This window comes from Hippopotamus amphibius, chromosome 3 (assembly GCF_030028045.1).
Source record: "Hippopotamus amphibius kiboko isolate mHipAmp2 chromosome 3, mHipAmp2.hap2, whole genome shotgun sequence".
NCBI classification, from domain to species: Eukaryota; Metazoa; Chordata; class Mammalia; order Artiodactyla; family Hippopotamidae; genus Hippopotamus; species Hippopotamus amphibius.
This window is the reverse complement of record NC_080188.1, coordinates 109,928,484-109,941,040: the sequence shown is the minus strand read 5'-3', so window position 1 is coordinate 109,941,040 and position 12,557 is coordinate 109,928,484. Positions and strand designations below refer to the sequence as shown.

At 35.2% G+C, this 12,557-nt stretch overlaps 1 protein-coding gene and 1 pseudogene across 1 annotated transcript; both read left to right on the top strand.

The window, feature by feature from the left end:
- The first annotated feature begins 445 nt into the window (after positions 1-445).
- Positions 446-1,376, top strand: LOC130850084 (olfactory receptor 4C46-like; annotated as a pseudogene).
- An 8,992-nt stretch (positions 1,377-10,368) lies between these two features.
- LOC130849718 (olfactory receptor 4C46-like) lies at positions 10,369-11,274 on the top strand. Its single transcript, XM_057728845.1, has one exon. It carries the CDS (start codon positions 10,369-10,371, stop codon positions 11,272-11,274), a length of 906 nt encoding a protein of 301 aa, XP_057584828.1.
- The last annotated feature ends 1,283 nt before the right edge of the window (positions 11,275-12,557 follow it).

Genomic DNA, 12,557 nt, shown 5'->3' with positions numbered 1-12,557 from the left:
CTCAATTACCTTTCCTGTCTTCCTATGACCTAACAATAAAGGGAAAATTCCCTAGTTTTGAATTCATACCCTCAATGTGAATTTTCTACCTTTCTTTCCAGGCTTAGCTGCCACTATGTGTGTGAGATCTACTGCTTCACCTTAGGCTCTGAGTCATCTCATGTGATAATATGTGCGCAGATCATTGACTGCCTCAGTTTGCACAGATATCTGCACATTTATATTTTAAAAACCACCTTTCCTCAGGAGATAATTTGAGGAAACTTCAAGAGATCAAATCCTTTTTTTCTATCCCCCCCAAAAAAAAACAAACACATAAGAATTCATAACTTTTTAGAATCTAGGCATTTGTTATTTATTACACTGAGAGGCTTAATGAATTCAAGGTTGAATTCACAAAATGTGATTATTTTTCAGGTAACATAATTAACCATAACATGAGGACATGGAGAATACAAACAACGTGACAGAGTTTGTTCTCCTGGGACTGACACAAAATCCAAAGATGCAAAAAATCATATTTGTTGTGTTTTTGGTGGTCTACATCGTCTCTGTGGTAGGAAATGTGCTCACCATGGTCACCATCACTGCCAGCCCATTACTGGGGTCCCCTATGTACTATTTCCTGGCCCATCTCTCTTTCATTGATGCCTGCTATTCCTGTGTCACTACACCTAAAGTGATCATGGATTCCCTCTATGAAAAGAAAAGCAGCCCTTTCAATGAATGCATGACCCAAATCTTTGGGGAACATATATTTGCAGGTGCTGATGTCATCGTGCTCACTGTGATGGCCTATGACCGCTATGTGGCCATTTGCAAGCCCTTGCACTATGCAAAAATCACGAACTGGCGGGTGTGTGGCCTGCTAGCCGGAGTGGCATGGGTGGGAGGCTTTGTTCATTCAACCATACAGATCCTCTTCATCATCAGATTACCCTTCTGTGGCCCTAATGTCATAGATCACTTTATGTGTGATCTGAACCCTTTGCTCAATCTTGCCTGCACTGACACTCACATTCTAGGATTTTTTTGTTACTGCCAACAGTGGTTTCCTCTGTCTATTAAGCTTCCTCCTCTTGATGGGCTCCTATGTGATCATTTTGTGTTCTCTAAGGACCCATAGCTTGGAGGCCAGGCGCAAGGCCCTCTCCACTTGTGTCTCTCACATCACAGCAGTCATCCTGTTCCTTGTGCCCTGTTTATTCGTGTACCTGAGACCAGAAGCTAATTTACCGATTGGGAAAGCAGTTGCTGTTTTCTATAGTATGATAACTCCCATGTTAAATCCCTTAATCTATACCTTGAGAAATGACCAGATGAAAAATGCAATTAGGAGACTGTGTAGCAGAAAAGTGTTTTCAGGTGATCAATAAAATGTGTGTGGAGCCCAACTTTCATTCTGCTTATTCAAAGATCAAAAGGACTTTGTTGGTGATCTCAGCATAGAATACCTATGAGATAAAGAAAAAAAAACCCTATAAATCACAGCTTCTGCAATTAGAGAAGAAGAAATGGATGCACAAAAGAGAGAAAAACCTAACCTGGGACTACTGTTTGCATATTTGAAAAGTTCTACCAAACTGGAGCCTAGTTTTCCCAGCTTCATCATTGTATATGGATTTGTAACCTTTCATCCCAATAAAACAAAATAAAATAAATTTAAAAATACAGTGATATTCAGCAGTAATCTTTATAACAATAAAAAGAGGTAGGCTCTGTTATTATCCCCATTTTACAGGTGAGTAAACAAATAGAAAAGGGTATGTTAAAAAAAAATATTGAAGAACCGATAGCCAGATTTAAACTGACCTCACAGATCATGTTCTTAACTTCTGTGATATATGGCCAGGCAATGATGATAGAAAGGTAGGATAACTATATCAGTTATGTTTCATTGAGACGGGGCTGTGCTGGACTCTCTATCCATTTTTCTGTCATATGTGTGTATATATATATATATATATATATATATATATATATATATATATGGTGTTATCTGACCCATCAAAGCCATAAGGCTTGGTGTGCATATATATATATATATATATACATATGCACATATATAGTAGTGATATTTGTATATTTACTAAGTTATATTTATTAGTATATATACTATTTTATATACATATATGTTCATTATATATAACTAAATTCTAATCATTTTTATTAATAACGCTGCTCACTTTTACACATCATAGTTGGTATTGCTATGTTGACTGAAACACTGTGGTGTGTGACTACTTTAGGAATACAAAGGCAGTGGGTTATTTAACCTCTAAGTGGTAAGTAACAGATATTACACCAATTCAAAATATACTTTCAGCATCAAGAATCACTTTGTATTGTTCATGTCAGCAACTTAGGATTAAAAAGCATGAGAAAGAGTGATTCAAATGAAAGGGTATTTTAATGTCAAATAGGAAGTTCAATGTATTAAATAAACAGTCATACTCCATAAAGTACTTGCCTACTTGATAACAATAATTCTGCAAGTAGCACAATGATGGTGCCTGATAAATACTGAATGAAACAAAATGTGAGTATAAAAGAAAATGAAAACATTCACTAAATTACAAATAAAAAAAAGTACTAGTGGAGACTTGGAAATTTTTTCTCCCTTGGCTTTTTCAGAATCAAAGAAGAATTCTAACTGTTTCTCTTTTGGAAACCACAATTTGATAGGAAATTGAAACTTAGTGTCATTATATGAACAAATCTTTTAACTTGATATTCTACTTGCTCTTAGAAAGATTTTGTCATCTTATAAACATTGGTTGTTTTTGTGTTTCTTTTGCTAAGTTAGCTTTTGTTATGAAAAACAGTTTTAAAAATATGTAGCTGTCTACACAAAAAAGAATTTTAAGGTAAACATATTCCTTTCTTCTTGTTTGTTCTACATTCATTAAAGAAGAAAAATTTTGAGCCCAAGAAATGTATCAGGCACATAGATAGTTGCTGAGGCTTCAGTAGTGAATAAAGAGAAATCCAAATGATGACCTCCTGGAGCTTAGATCTATTGAGAGATGAAAAAAAAAAAAAAAAAAAACAGAAAACAGGACAGAAAATAACAATGCATTTGTAAGAGGTGAAAATAATATCTTCCATCTGTCCCTTGTACAACCAAGAAGTCACACAATGTCCAGTGGGCCTCACTGAATTTTGGATGCAACATTTTTTCATTTCAGTGTTTTGCTTTGGTGCATTTATCAGGGGACTCAAAAAGTTGCTAGTTTCAAATGGGTCCCAGAAAAGAAAGGGCTCTACAACAGAACCAGGCTGTCACATAAACATATCTGCCACTTGGGAGAAATGGTCCAGTAGCTCCATGGAGCTTGATGTGTCAGTGGCAGATAGGGATGCCGGAGATTATGTTAGGCCTCTACATGTGAATTACAGGGAAGACACTTAGGATTTTGGAGCAAACTCTTCTTATCCTTTTCAGATAACTACTCTCCTTTTGAGAAATAGCTCTTGGCCTGCTAGTGGGCCTTAATAGAGACTGAACACTTAACCATGGCCTGAGATACTATGCAAACTGAGCTGCACATCATGAACTTGGTGTTATCTGACCCATCAAACCATAAGGCTGGGTGTACACAGCAGTTCTATGTCATCCAATGGAGATGCTATATACGTGATCTGACCCAAGAAGGACATGAAGGCAAAGTTACATGGGGAAGTGGTAAAAATGCTCATGGTCCCCACTTTCATTACTATGCCTTCACTTTCCCTGCCTACACCTATGGGTTTAGGGGGAATTAACTATGATCAGTTGAAAGAGGATGAGAAGATTTGCAACATTTATACACATAGTTCTGCAATGATAAGCAGGTATAACCCAAAAGTGGAGAGCTGCAGCACTGCAGCCCCATTCTGAAAAATCCCTGAAGGTCAGTAGTGATGGGAATCCTCCCAATGAGTACAAGTTCAGGCAGTGCACCTGGTTGTTCACTTTACTTGAAAGAAGACATGTCCAGATGTGCAATGCATACTGATACATGAGTTTTGACCAATGACTTGGTTGTTTGGTTAGGGACTTGGAAGGAACATGGTTGAGAAGTTAATCAAAACTAATTTAGTCAAAAATCAGAAACTCTAAGGCCAGTCATATATAACCTGTACCCACTTGATTGAGGCACATGGGGCAAGAATCTCAGTGAAATGAGCAGATCAGGATATAGGAGAGTATAGCCTGCCAGAAGCCAATTTGCAGTGGGCCTAAACATTTTGAAGTGAAAGCTTTCAAGATGGATTTTGAGTTGAATTAAATTATGACTTGGTTGTTTGGAAGAATAGAAGGGAGAGCATGAGGAAAGCATATTTGCATGGGGACTAAGAAGCAGCTTGAAAAATAGCTAATTATAAGTAAAGAAGAAGACTTTAAGAAAGTCTGAATAGAGTTACAAATTATTTGTAGTTGAAAGAATAGAACTTAAAGTAAAATATATGGATTTAGGATTTAGGAGTAACTATTAAAAGGTTAATCATTATGCATGTTATCTCACAAATTTAACATGAAATTATAATTGGGGAGCATTCAGAACTACGTAAAATTATTGAAAGCAAAAAATCATGGATAGTTAAAGAATTTGGGGAGCATAAAATGGTAACAGTTCTTAGGAATCCATTCAGAAAGAACATGTGTAAGTTAAGGAAGGGACCACTGACAGACCTTGAGGATATTCAGTGAATACAGCTAGGACACTGGGCAGGGCAAAGAGGGGCCTTCAACTTTCTTCTTTCCTTCTAAGAAAAATGTGAAGTCAATACCTATGCTTGTTCCCAAGGAAAGAGCTCCAGGTAAACCTGTAATTGCCTTCAGAGAAAAAATCACAAACATCTTCATCTCCCTTTCCCCCTTAATAGCTGTCCTTTACACTGAAAAGTATAAAATATTATTTTCAGGAAATTAAAGAAGACCTATAAATAGAAACACATCTCACATTTCTGGATTAAACAAATAGTATAATTAAGAAGATAATACTCCCCAATGTGACCTGAAGGTGCAATTTAATTCCTCTTAGGATACTAATCGTCTTCTTTGGCAGAAAGAAAAAGTTGATCCTAAAATTCATGAGGATCTCCAAGGAACCCCAGAGAGCTAAACATTCTTGAAAAATAAAGAACAAATTGGGAGGACTCAAAGTTCTCTATCTGAAACTACTACAGATACAGTACTTAAACCGTATACTAGAATGAGGAGACAGAGATCAAAAAATAGAATCAAAGGTTCAGAGATAAACCCATACATCTATTGTCAATTGTGTTTTCCCAAGGTTGTCAATTTCATTCCATAGGAATTGAATAGTTTCTTCAAGAAGTGGTGCTAAGAAACTGGTATCAAAATACAAAAGAATGAATTTGGAACCCTACCTCATACCGTACATAAAAATTAACTCAAAATAGATCAAGGACCAAATGTACAACTAAAAATATAAAATTATTAGTAAAAAACATAGGGAGCAATCTTCATGACCTTGGATTAACCAATGGTTTCTTAAAAATGCAACAAAATCAAAAACAGCAAAATAAAAATAGAAGAATTATATTCCATCAAAATTAAAAACTGTTAAACATCAAAAGACACCATCAAGAAAGTGCAATTGGATAACATTGCTGGTGGGAATGTAAAATAGTAGTAAGCTGTGAGTACACAGTTGATGGGAATGTATATTCATGAAGCCATTGTGGAAAACATTATGGAGTGCCCATCAACAGATGAATGAATGAAGAAAATGTGGTATATACATACATACACACAAGTGGAGTATGCCTGAGCTCTAAAAAAGAATAAAATAATGCCATTTGCAGGAACATGGGTGTACTTGAAGGGCATTATGGTAAGTAAAATAAGTCAGACAAAGAATGATAAATACTGTAGGATATCATTTATATGTGTAATCCATGAAATGCACAACAAACTAGTGAATAACACAAAATGATATGTAAAATAATACTTAAAAGAAGAAATTTGAGGGATACATTTTAAAAATATATTCAAGACATACTTGAAAACCAGAAAACACTGCTTAGAAAGTAGACATTTATAGCAACATAGATGGACTTATTATCATATTAAATAAAGCAAATCAGACAAAGAGAAATATTATTTGATTTCACTTACATGTTGAATCTAAAAAAAATAATGCAAATGAACTTATTTACAAAGAACACAACTGGAGAACTTATTCTACCTAAATTCAAAACATACTCCACAAATGAAGCTGTGCACTATCGAAACAGAATGTTCATAAGGAGATTTAAACGTATGAATTTTCTAACAAAGTTATTAAAGTAATTCAAAGCAGAAAAATAGATTTTTCAACAAATTTTGGGTGAATAAGACACTCATATGCAAAAAAATACCAAAAAGCTTCAAACCCTACTGTATACTATACACATAAATTAATATAAAATGAATCAGACAACTAGATGTGAAATCTAAACATATGCAATTCCTAGAAGAAACATTATTGACCTTGAGGTAGATCAATATTTATAAGCTATGACACAATAATCATAAACTATTAAAAAAACTGAGACGAAGCGAGAGAGTAGCACAGACATATATATACTACCAACTGTAAAATAGTCAGTGGTAAGTTGTTGTATAACAAAGGGAGCCCAACTCCAGGATGGGATATGCCTTAGAGGACTGGGGCGGGGAGGGTGGAGGGGACTCGAGGGGCGAGAGTCAAGGAAGGAAGGGAATACGGGGATATGTGTATAAAAACAGATGATTGAACCTGGTGTACCGCACCCCCCCCAAAAAAAAAAAAAACCTAAAAATAATAGAAGCCTGTCAATCATTCCTGATCATCACATATCATCCCTTTTAAAAAATAAAAGGACATGCATAGACTAGGTGAAAAAAGATGTATATGTGTATGTATATTTACATTATATATATATATTTGCATAACATTTTGTATACTAATATCTTATATATATATATGACAAAATACATATATCTAGAATATATAAAAAGCAACAAGTAATAAAACAGAGAACTCATTTTTAAATTGTGTGAAGAACTTGAAAAAAAACTTCCCCCTGAAAAGGTATACACATAACAATATTTTTTTTAAATGCTCAACATCATTAGTTATCAGGGAATGCAAACCAAAACCTCAATAATTTATCACCTCCTAGAATAACTAAAAGAAAATATTAATACAAAATGTGAAGACTGTGGAAAAATACTTGTGTTTGATTTAGGCTTCCCTTCTTGTGCTTTCGATATCCCTATGTATGACTGCTGTTGCCTAGCGTTCCGTGATGATCATCACATGGCTCCCAAAGATAAATTACATGGCTTCTGTTAGAATTTCCATTTACTTCCATAGCCCTCTGATGGATGTGAAAAAGGGTTTTGAATTCAAGTTTACTTTGAGATGGCTTCCATTAATTTTATGCCCTCACTGGTCAACTCTCAAGGAATCAATACTATCTTCTCAGAAATGTTTTAATATTGATAAGAAGACAGAAATTCTCTCTCTGACTTGAGTGCACAGTTAACATCACAGGTCCCCATGCTAAATTATGCCATCCTTGCTATTCACAAGCCATTAAGTTTTCTTAGAAACCCAGGTTCAGATAGACAAAGGTGACACATATTATGGTTACAAGTGCAGAGAATACAATTCCCCAATCAAGAATGATTGCTTCTCAAGTATGTCTCTTCAGAATACCTGCTTCCAAGACAAAGCCTTTCCATCAAAACAGATAATTAATTCCTGAGAGAGAAAATAGCAGTTAAAAGACAAGGTCCTTGAAATTTTGTGGAAACCTCTTTAAACATCCATGCATTGCAGGTGAAAAAGTCTTTTTTGTTGTTTACATCTCCAGAGCAATATTCATCAAGGGTGGAATGACCCATTTGAATGAGTTTCCACCACATATTCTACCTCCTGCCTATGGGACAAGAGCCATCTATACAAGATCATTTCTCCATAATGTTCCAAGTGAAACTATTCTAAATTCAAGTCCAGGGTTTTCTTTGAAAACATTTTGAGGCTTTAGGTGAGAAGGAAAGATTTAAACTTATAAAAAGACTTACATATCCACTGTTGATCTGATACTGAATTATCTGAACATTCTCTTTTGAGTGTGTCATGTTTTTTCATATTAAAAGTTACTTATCCCAAGAGGAGGTCAATTTGAAGACAGGATTATTTCTGAACACCCTCAAATATTATGAAGATCATCTAAGACCAGAAGGTAAGATTTTCAATAGTGCTGATGCTTATTAAAGATGGTTCCTTTCCATACATAGTAATCAGGTGTTTCAATACCTTTCAAATAGAGTAATAGAGCATTTCATCTTCACCCCTTTCTTCAAAAGATAGTTGGTAAATATCATTAAACTAATTTGACATATGGAAAAGTTTGAGGCTCATGAAGATAAAGAAATTTATGGACCCAGGTCTCTAACACCAGATACCCTTCTTTTACCATGAGATACTTATTTTAATAATTATGACTAACCATGACAATGCAAACAAAATTTACACTTCACATACAAAAAGACATAATGTGGCTATTAAGTGATATAAATCATCACCTGTTTAGACCAACAGGAATATGAAGAAGTCTTCCTGGGATCAACTGCTGTGCATTGTGCAACTGCTGTGGCTTCTTTAAAAGTAAAATTGGAGATGATTCTTGCTCAGTTTACTGCATGGTTAAATGTCTCACTGTTTTATTGCTCAAAATGTCAACTTTTCTTACTCCTGGCTGCACAAACAGTAAAAAAATAAGTGAAGGTCCTTCGTGTGTCCTCAGCAGTGTGGTGAATATGTTCATAAATGCTTCCTGAGTCAGTTCTCATAACAGCCTCTGAGGTAGACAGTATAGTTCTCACTTGATCTTAGAGGAAACAAGGATGTAAGGTGGGAAGAAATACACCCCAGATCAAGAAGTGGCAGGTGGGGAAAGGCAAGATTCTTATCTGGTCATTCTGATTCTCAAAACAGCATAATTCACCACTGGGATTGTCATCTTCCACACTCGACAGAAGAATCTGTGGGATTATGTCTTGGAGGGGAACTGAGGTGAGAAGGAATGGGGTGAGGCAAACAAGAGGATAAATAGACCTTCTATGAAAGCGGTGCCACGTAGTTATTAATATTTGGGTATTCTAATAAATTATCCTGTGTGTGTATCATGTGTGTGTTTATATGTGTATTTGCATGTCTGTTGATGAATTTACTTGATATATATGCCTTTGAAGTCATAGTTATTATGGTTGTGTCAAAAACAGTTTACTAGTTAATCATTGTGTGTTATAACAATACAGAGCATGGGTTAAGAATGCAGAGGAAAAATCTAAACATGGTTCTGACATTTATTATCTGCTTGATCATGGGCAGGGTCCTTAACTTCTCTATGCTTCTATTTCTTAATGGGTAAAATAATGATAAAATGATAGTATGATCATATCACATATTTGCAATGAGAATTAACTGACCAATGTCTGCAAAAACACTGAGAGCACAGCAAGTGTTCAGTAAGTTTTAGTTAATACCATTATAATAATATTATTGTTAATTACTAATATGAGTTTCAGAGATTATTTCTCATCTGCAAAACTGATGAAATAATAGCATCCATACAGATTGTTACCATGCCATGCATATAGAAATCAATCATTAAAAGTGTAATTATCAGCTATTATAAAGGTGTTGGATTTAGGCAACATGCTTTAACAAATCCACTACAGTAGCTCCTGTACTCTTTCATTTCTTTCCCAACACCAATAACGTGTTACACTTTATGTCAACAATTATATATAGTCTGGAACCAGAGTTCTTTTCTCTGGCTTCTATCTCCATACAGAACCTCACATTACTTCATTCAGATCACGCAAAGATCTTTACTAGAGTTATACCCAAGATTCCCACTTTCTCAAATCCATCTTTATCTTTACCCTCATATTCTCAATTACCTTTACTGGTTTCTCCTTTCTTAACAATAAAGGGAGAACTCCTTAATTTTGAATTCGTACCCTCTAGGTGCATTTTCTACTTTTCTTTTCAGGCTTAGCTATATGTGTGAGATCTACTGCTTCACATAATTACGTGCACACAGAGCATCTCCTACCTCTATCTGCATAGAGTTCTTCATGTCGATATTTTAAAAATCACCTTCCCCCAGGAGAGAATTTGAGGAATCTTCAAGAGATCAGACTCTTTTTTTCTATCTCAAAAAAAAAAAATACATAAGAATTCAGAAATCATTAGAATCTAGGCATTTATTATTTATTACATTGAGAGGCTTAATGAATTCAAGGTTGAGCTCATAAAAATGTTTTTTGTTTTTTCTTTTTTTATTTTTAGGTAACAGAATTAACCATAACAGGAGGACATGGAGAATAGAAACAATGTGACAGAGTTTGTTCTACTGGGGCTCACCCAGAATCCACATATGCAGAATATCATATTTGTTGTGTTTTTGGTGGTCTACATTGTCTCTATGGTAGGAAATGTGCTCACCATGGTCACCATCACTGCCAGCCCATTATTGGGGTCCCCTATGTACTATTTCCTGGCTCATCTCTCTTTCATTGATGCCTACTATTCCTGTGTTACTACACCTAAACTGATCATAGATTCACTCCATGAAAAGAAAACCAGTCCTTTCAATGAATGCATGACCCAAATCTTTGGGGAACATATATTTGCAGGTGCTGATGTCATCGTGCTCACTGTGATGGCCTATGACCGCTATGTGGCCATCTGCAAGCCCTTGCACTATACCACTATCATGAACTGGCAGGTGTGTAGCCTGCTAGTGGGAGTTGCATGGATGGGAGGCCTTGTTCATTCAACCATACAAATCCTCTTCATCATCAGGTTACCCTTCTGTGGCCCTAATGTCATAGATCATTTTATGTGTGATTTGAATCCTTTGCTTGATCTTGCCTGCACTGACACTCACACTCTAGGACTTTTTGTTGCTGCCAACAGTGGTTTTCTCTGTCTATTAAACTTTCTCCTCTTGATGGGTTCCTATGTGGTCATTCTGCACTCCTTAAGGACCCATAGCTTGGAAGCCAGGCATAAGGCCCTCTCCACTTGTGTCTCTCACATCACAGCAGTCATCATCTTCCTTGTGCCCTGCTTATTTGTGTACCTGAGACCAGCAGTTACCTTACCTATTGATAAAGCAGTTGCTGTATTCTACAGTATGATAACTCCCATGTTAAATCTCTTAATCTATACCTTGAGAAATAATCAGATGAAAAATGCCATTAAGAGTTTGTGTAGCTGAAAGGTGATTTCAAATGATCGATAAAACGTGTGTAGAGCCCAGCTTTCATTAAACTTAGGCAAATGTCAAAAGGACATTGTTGGTGACTTCAGCCAAGAATATCTATGAGATAAAGAAAAAAAAGTAACCCTTACAAAGGATAGATTCTGCAAGGGGAGAAGAAGAAATGGATGCAACAAAAGAGAAACAAACCTAGCCTGAGGCTACTCTTTATATATTCAAAAAGTTCTGCCAAATTGGAGCCTACTTTACCTAGCTTCATCATTACATATGGATTCATAAGCTTTCATCCCAATGAAATGAAATAAAAGAAATTTTAAAATACAGTGGTGTTCAGGAATGATCTTTATAACAATACAAAGAGGTAGGCAGCACTATTATCCCCATTTTACAAGTGAATAAACAAACAGAAGTATGTTCCAAACAGAAATATTGAAGAAAGAGTACCCAGAATCTAACTGACCTCTCAGACCATGTTCTTAACTGCTGTGGTATATGGCCAGGCAAAGATGACAGAAAGGTAGCATAATTATACCAGTTACCATTTATTGAGACAGAGCTGTGCTGGACTCTCTATCAATTTTTCTATCCATGTCCACACATACATACATATATATCTATGTATATGTGTTTATTCATGTGCACATACATAGTAATAATATTTGTATGTTTAGTTCATTATATGCATTAGTAAATATACTATTTTATGTACATATATGTTCATTATATATAACTAAATTCTAATAATTTTTATTAATAATTCTGCTCATTTTTATACATCATAGTTGGTGGTACTATGCTGACTGTAGCACTGTGGTATGTAACTACTTTAGGAATACAAAGGCAATAGGCCATTTAACCTCTAAGGGGTAAGCAACAAATATTACACAAACACCAAATTTCTGTTCACATTAAGAATCATTTTGTTATTGTTTATTTTACCAACTCAGGCTCATAAACCACTATAAAACAGTAATAATTCAAATAAAAGAGTATTTTAATGGCAGACAGGAAGTTCAATATATTAAATAAACAGTCATACTCTATACAGTGCTTGCCTACTTGATAACGATAATTCTGCAAGTAGCACAATGATGGTTCCTAATAAATAATGAATGAAAAACTTAAGTATAAAATAAAAACATTCACTAAATTACAAAAAAGAAAAAAAAAGTACTAGTGGAGACCTGGAAATTTTTTCTACCTTGTTTTTTTCAGAATCAAAGAAGAATTCTCTTTCTTTTTTGGAAACCACAGTTTGTTTTACTTCTGCTTAAGCTAAG